The 7,448-nt window shown below is 51.6% G+C and overlaps 2 protein-coding genes across 2 annotated transcripts; one reads left to right on the forward strand and one right to left on the reverse strand.

The window, feature by feature from the left end:
* Positions 1-1,559: 1,559 nt before the first annotated feature.
* BORCS6 (BLOC-1 related complex subunit 6) lies at positions 1,560-2,723 on the reverse strand (the record flags this gene model as incomplete). Its single annotated transcript, XM_081997871.1, is given in 5 exon segments — positions 1,560-2,246; positions 2,248-2,293; positions 2,295-2,368; positions 2,372-2,549; positions 2,551-2,723. Coding segments are annotated over 5 exon segments (1,158 nt in total).
* Positions 2,724-2,830: 107 nt separating this feature from the next.
* PNRC1 (proline rich nuclear receptor coactivator 1) lies at positions 2,831-5,376 on the forward strand (the record flags this gene model as incomplete). The annotated part of the gene is made up of 2 exons (XM_081998132.1): positions 2,831-3,259; positions 4,032-5,376. 2 exons carry the CDS (start codon positions 2,831-2,833, stop codon positions 4,470-4,472), a joined length of 870 nt encoding a protein of 289 aa, XP_081854258.1. The 3' UTR covers positions 4,473-5,376.
* Positions 5,377-7,448: the final 2,072 nt, after the last annotated feature.

Here is a 7,448-nt window from a genome sequence, read left to right on the forward strand (position 1 = left end):
TAAGGGAAAGACATGGCCATGTTGGGAAGCCCAAAATAGGCCAGAGACTGGTATTATGCAAACCTGGGTGGCATAAAACCAAATTATTCTGTTACAATTCAGTATTGTCTACATGCAGAAGCACAGTATATCACATCATCCACCCCTCACTCAGTATTTTTAATGAAATGGGGTAATTTTTAATGGTGGGGTAGCAGCTGCACTCATCATAAACCTGTCTGCTCTTTAGCTGAAGGTTACAGGACTTGTGTAGTATTTCTAGCTGTCTTTGCTCCGAGGTTTTTAGGAACGGCTGGTCACCAAAAGCACCATTACACATACGTAAGATCACAGTGATCATTTCTCTGCTGAAATCCTGTTACAAGGACATTTGCGACCTAAATGGATTGCAAAGAGCATCATCTAAGAGGCTAGCTGCATAAGAACCACAGCAAGCAGAGAATTCAGCTACTCTCAGGCCTCAGAGGAAAGACTTACTGATACAGCAAAATCACTTCAGCATACAGCGATGCATATACAAAAGCTTCAAGTTATACAAATAAATTCTCCCAAAGTACCCATTTTATGTCAGTCATACACCCATGTAATGTCATCACATATTCACGTTCCTCACCTAATTAAATAGGTATTTTCCCAATTGAAATAAAAACCCAAAATCATGGATCATTTCACAGTGATGCCATTTAAACTTCTACACTGCGAAAACTGTAGATACTAATAGAGGCAAAGCACATTTCATCTGAAGGCTTTCATTTAGAACTTTGCATATAGATTTGTTCTTATCTCAATCTCAATTATATTCCATGGATTTTATATTCTTCTCGGAAAGCACGTGTCTTTGCTACATATATTAAATCTCCTCTTATATTCTTTTACAACTGTGTCCGGTAAGCGACAGCAGTGTTCTGTGTGTTTATTTGCTGTAACAGTGGAAGCGAGAATTACTTGTCAGGCACTAAGTCAACTACAAATAGGCATGGATGCCTGTAAGCATCAAGCAAGGATTCACAACCGTTTCCAATTTGGTTTAAAAAAAATTAACAGCTGCTTTTAATCAAGATTGGTTAGTTTTTCCTAGCCCTCAATAAATAGAAAGCATAAGGCATGTAGAATCCAAATTCTTTAATGAAGCTGAAGCTAAAAAGCACCGTCTGCCATTTACCCCGCGACTTTCAACTGGGACCTCTTCCTTCATCGGTTGCAAAAAAGAATTTCACTCCCTCCAGATTAGTACCAGCGAACTGGCCCCAGATGCCGGCTGGTCGCGTACAAGGGCACAGAGAGGGAGGAAGGGGGGTGTAGGCGGAGAGCTGAAACGCCGTGTGCGGGCCCGGTGGTGGGGCCACCGGGGATGGAGAGCAGCAGTCCGAGGGCCGCCGGAGGCAGCGGCGGCCGCGGCGGGAGGCCTGGCAGGCCGGGCGGGCGCCGGGCCGGGGCTTGTCGGAGCGGCCAAGCCCCCCGCAAAAGCGCCCGGCGAAGGCCCAGCGGGCTCGCTGCTGGCACAGCCAGGGCCCCGGCGGCTCCTCCTCGGTGTCAGCGGGAACAGCGCCGGGGCGGCGCTACTTGCAAAGCCCCTCCAGCCGCTCCAGGGTGCCCTTCATGTCGCGGATGCGCTTGGCCAGGGCGGGCACGGGCTGCATGGCGCGGTCCAGCTCCTCGCAGCGGGCCACCAGCGCGTACATGGCGCGGATGCTGAGGTCGGCCGCCTCCCCCAGGCTCTCCACCCCGTCGCGGTAGGTCTGGATGCAGCCGACGCTGAGCGCCGTCAGGGCCTGCAGGCCGCCGTGCACGTTGCGCAGCAGCTCGTCCACCTGCGCGGCCACCTGCCCGGCCAGGGCCACCACGTCCTGCAGCGCCCCGGGGTCGATGGCGGGGATAGAGCCGCCGCCGCCGCCCGCCGTCGCTGCTATCTCGCCCCGCGGGGCGCCGCTTAGCCGGATCCGCCGCTCCAGGTTGTTGGCCACGAACTGGGTGAGGCGCCCCTCGCGCAGCACCGTCCCCTCCAGCTCCAGGGCACTCGCCAGCGTCGCCCGCCGCCCCTCCGGCAACTGCCGCCCCGCCGCCGCCGCAGCCCCGCCGGCGGCGGCCAGGCTTAGCGCCTCCAGGCTCCGCTCGTCCCGCCTCCGCCCCGTCGCCTCACGGCCGGGTCCCTCCTCCTCCGCCGCGGCGGCCGGTGGCCCAGTGGCCGCCGCGGGCCGCAGCGCCGGCACCTCCATGGCGTGCAACGCGTGCGTGCCTGCCCGCCGGCGCGCCACCGCCCACCAGGGGGCGCGCCGCCGCCTGTTTACGTCCGCCTCAATTGGCTGCGGGACGCGCAGGGGGCGTGGCCGCGGGTGTTTGTGTGCCGTCCCATTGGCCGGCGGCTCTCTCAAGGAGAACCGCCCGTCCCGGCCGTTCGCTTCGCACTGCGGGCCCGTGACTTGGAGACTGGGGCGTGCCTGCTGTTTGTGTCTGCCCGGATTGGGCGGCTTACGGAAGCGGGCGAGGCCTCAAGTGTTTGTGTCGCTTCTGATTGGCCGAGGTGGGGCCAGAGAGGCCGCCGTTTCGCCGATTGGCGGCGCCCGGCGGAGAGGCGTGCCGCTCGCGCCATCCTCACACCGCGATTGGTGCGGGGCGGAGGGGGGTGTGCCCCACTCTGGTAACAACACAGGGGCGCTGCTGGCTGCTCCTTTCACTCCCCCGCCATGTTCTCCTCCTAGCAGTGGATCTAGTTGCGCCACCATCTCAGCCCACAACGCCCGGGCAGACACTCCCCAGCGACCCGACCCGCTCATCCCCGCCTGGGCTCGACCCCTCTTCCCGCTACAGCTCTGGGTACCCACGCCCCACCATGGTCACCACCACGGCGCCGCCGCCCTTCCTGGCTCGGATCTCGGCAGGCACCGAAGACCCGAGGCGGCTGCCCTCCACTCTCCTCCAGCGCCTCAGGCGAGGGGACAGCAACTGTGAGAACCAGCCCAGCTGCTGCCTGGCGGGCCCGGGGGGCAGTGCGCGGCCCCCGCTGAAGAGAGTCCGGCGGAGAAAGGGAAAGATCCGTCCCAGCCCCGCGGGGCTCCTGCCTAGCCGCTACCAACAGTACCAACAGCATCGCGCCGGGCTAGGAAGAAGGACCCCGCTGGGAACGCACGGCCCGGGCGAACTTCGCCGTCACCCTGCGCCAACGGTCTCGGACGCCCCCGGCCTGGTAACGGCCCCCCCGGAGGAGCCCCTCGCGTCCGCCCTCTCGAGACCCGCGCCCGGCAAACCCCTCAGGAAGGAGGTAAAGACGGGGCTCCGCTACTTCTGCTCAGTTCTGCCCCTCCACCCCCTTCTCCGGCGCTCTGGGCGCCAGGAGGCCGCTTGGCTCCCCGCCGAAGGCGGGGGGGGCGGGGGCCGAGCGCGCCCCCTCCTTTCACCCCCTGCCTGCGTCTGAACGGGCGGGGTGGGGGGGAGAGTTTCCGTTACGCCCGCTCGGACGGGGCGGGGGGGGGGGGGAGGAGAGAGTGAAACCGCAGGCGGCGATTGGCTGCTCGGCGCCGCCAATCGGTGCCCGCCGCCGCGCCCAGCAACAGCCGAATTTAGCCTGCTGGCCGCGCGCCAGTTGCCCCTGCGCGCGCAGGCGGGACGTGCTCGGGGTGCAGCGCCCCATGGCGGCCGCGGGAGGGCGGCTGGGGAGGCGGTGAGGGGTCTGTTGCCCGCCCTGCGGCTGGTAGGCGCTGCCGCCCGGCTGGAGCCAGCGGAGGAGCTGCGGAAGACGTGGGATAGGCAAGGAGGGGGGCGGCTGGCGGCTTGTTCCCCGCCTCGGGTGAGCCGGCCGGGCCAGCCGCTGGGGTGGAGGCGGCCCCCGACGCCTCGCTCGGCGTCTCCGGCGCTGTGCCTCGGGACCCCGGAGCAGGGGCGGTGCGGGAACATTCTTTCGAGTCCCGGCTAGCAGCTGGCCCGGTGCCGGTGCCCGTGAGGTGCTGAAGGTACCTCTTGAGGAGAGGGTGTTGTGTTTCGTGAATTCTTCACGAATTCGTGATTTTCGTGACGTGAATTCTTTGTCTCTGCAGTTCTTAAAGAACAAGATGGGAAAGACCGAGAAGGCTGCCGTTCCTTACAGCCAGCCTGTTCACAGTTCACACCTCTGTGAACAACCAAAGATTAACAGACAGAAGAGTAAATGTAACGTGCCGCTGACAAAGATGACCTCGGCAAAAAAGATAGAGGACTTTTGGCAAGATGCTGTATCGCCAGAAATAATTCAGAAGCAGGAGAAAAAGCCTCTTAAAAACACAGAGAACTTCAGAAATGCCAAGTCCAAGAAACCTATCACCCTAACTGAAGCAAACCAAAAAGAAAATTATGCTGGGGCAAAATTTAGTGACCCACCATCTCCTAGTGTCCTTCCAAAGCCTCCCAGCCACTGGGTGGGTGGCACAGCTGAACCGTCTGACCAAAACAGGGAGTTGATGGCAGTCCATTTGAAAACTCTCCTAAAAGTTCAAGCGTAGTTTCCAAGATCTCTCGAGTAATTGGCAAAGAAAACTCCATCCAGGAAACTTAAACATGCCTTGTTGCAACAAAAATTGCAAAAGACTGTCAAGTCTTATAATCACATTAAAAAAATCCTTGTATTATATTTTTTATGGTTGTGTAAATAGTGTACATCATGTATTATGTGTATATTCTTGTTCATACTTTTGAGAGGTACATTTTAGTTTTGTTATGAAAGGATGTATTTTGCACTGCCTGAATGGTAGATGTCTTGTATATAAAATATGGACAATTTTAAGTGTGTGCTTGACACATGAAGACTTGACTCGATTTGCACAAGGTAATGAAAATTTTGAAAGGAGAGTACAGCTTTCTGATTTTAAGGTTCCAGATCAAATGTGAATGTTTTATTCATGCACTACTGACAACAGTTTTACATTCTGTGTCCCAATTAAGTATAAACATGGAATTTTCATACAAATGTGAAGTTTTGCTCTCTGCTCTGGAAATGGTATCTGGAATTCCTGTTCATCTGTTTGTTTTTAAAATTAACTGGAATTTGAGAAAAATTCCAACCCATCAATTTGAGCACTGCTAATTTCTTCAAAGAAAAAAAAAAAGAAAAAAGAAAAAAACAAAAAACAAAAAAAAAGAGCAGAGCTTTCTGCCAACAATCCAATTGGTCACTAAAAAATTAAATAAAAGAATTTGGCCTCCCCTTAAGCATGTCTCTGCTTTTCTTTTGTGTGTGTGTGTATGTGTTCCAGTATGTGAACTTAGCATTACTTGATTACCTTCTAGTGCATCAGTGGGAATATTTTGTCCTTAGCCTTCAAATATCCAAGTAAGTAAGAGATTCAGTAGCTCATTAAGAATACCTTGTGTTTTTAAGAAATGTTTCCTTTGTGATACTTCATTTTGGGTTCCTTATTTTTTGAAAATTTAGATACCAAGAAAGTTGGGGAATTACACATTCAAATTCATGCTGCAATGCTCCTTAACTATTTTCATAGTAAGTGGTTATTAAAGTAGTTGATACTGAAAAGTAGCAATGACAGAAAGGTATGGATGGGGCAAGTTAAACTTCTGTTTTTCACCAGCTCTGTTTCTTGCTGATAAGCTATGCTGGAAATTACATTCCTCTGATCTAAAATTAAGGAATTGGACTGTAGATTTGTCCAACAGGTGTGTTGAGGAGATAACATAGATTTGCAGTTTACTAATCTAGCATTTAAATAAGATGGATAAAGCAGGACATACATGAAATTTGCATAAGATAGAAAAGCATTTTCAAGTTTTGGATCCACTGGGAAAAAAGTATTCTCTGGGCAGTGGTGTGCTAGGGAGGGTATGTGGGAAGTAAACGCTCACAGCAGGGCCCCAGCTGAGGTCATTCCTTAGCATGAGTTGTGGTTTCCCAGAGTCAAAGTGGGCAACACTAACACCGTTCACGCCATGTGCACTAGTGATACCTAAATACATCATCGCTTTGTTCCATGCGTGTGAGTTGGCAGTATTTGTTTAATGCAGCCCTGACATGAGATTGGTCAAAAACTAAGGGAGAATTTCTTGGCTTTGTTTATAGAAATTAATTGCATAGTTGCAAAATTTTTCATTATAATGCTATTAAGCTATTTAACTATATATGTTCCAAACTAAGAGTTCATACAAAATTTTTGGTCCACTCCAAAGATTTCCAGGTTCGCTGTCTTGAAAAATGGACCGATACTACTTGATTAATGATGTAAAGGTATGGCTTCATCAGCCCAGTTTGCTGCCTAATAGAAATACTCCATAATTTAGTGTGCCCTACAGCTTGTCTTCTAAAAATAAACAAAGCCCCTCTTACTTTTTAATAAGCAGTATTAGGGCAAAGAAAAATTCTAGTGGAATCTTGCTAAGGATTACTCAAGTAGACAAATAGTCCTAGTTCACTGTATTTTCTATATGCTGCATTGATCTGCTCTTGTGGTGGTGTTTTTTTCTTTTTCTTTTATGCTTTAGCCTGAATGTCACCAAGCACAAAGGAAAATGCCTCTAGCAATTCCCCACTGCTTTAGTCAATGGTTAATTTTGTCAGCTGAACTTGTGATTGTCTTGAATCTTGTTAGCTAGCGTGACAAGTGCCAGTTTTCATCAGCCATGTTGGTTGGCAGTATTTAAAAGGAGGTATCCTTTCTTCCCCTGATTATCTCTGTTACTATCAGCCTCTTTTGTCCCCTGCCCCTTGGAACTGACATCAAATTACGTACTGTGAATGCTAACTCTGATCCTACGGAAAATTTACCAACGTAATGTACCTCTTTGTTTCTACCATGATTTGCCAACGCATCCGTGGGGATTACAAAATTAATGAAACGTAAGTGCTGATAGTTCTTGGCTTCTCAGCCAATTCTTTTAAAACAGTTGGATGAGACTTCTGAAGTCTTGAAAATTTAAAACTTTCCATACCTTGTTGGACCATAAAGGTTTTCAGGATAAGATCACAGAATCACAGAATAGTTTGAGTTGGAAGAGACCTTTAAAGTCATCTGGTCCAACCTCCCTGCAATGAGCAGGGACATCTTCAACTAGATGAGGTTGCTCAAAGCCCCATCCAGCCTGACCTTGAACATGTGATTTACAAGGATGGGGCATCTACCACCTCTCTTGGCAACCTGTGCCAGTGTTTCACTGCCCTCAGTGTGAAAAACATCTTCCTTATACTTAGTCTAAATCTACCCTCTTTTAGTTTCAAATTGTTACCCTTGTCCTTATGCTTCAGGCCCTCCTAAAAAGTCTGTCCCCATCTTTCTTATAGGACCCCTTGAGGTACTGGAAGGCTGCAATAAGGTCTCCCCAGAGCCTTCTCTTCTCCAGGCTGAACAACCCCAACTCTCTCAGCCTGTCCTCACAGGAGAGGTGTTCCAGCCCTCTGATCATTTTTGTGGCCTCCTCTGGACCCGCTCCAACAGGTCCATGTCTTTCCTGTGTTGAGGGCTCCAGAGCTGGAT

This window comes from Phaethon aethereus, assembly GCF_964289735.1.
Source record: "Phaethon aethereus genome assembly, chromosome: 3".
NCBI lineage: Eukaryota > Metazoa > Chordata > Aves > Phaethontiformes > Phaethontidae > Phaethon > Phaethon aethereus.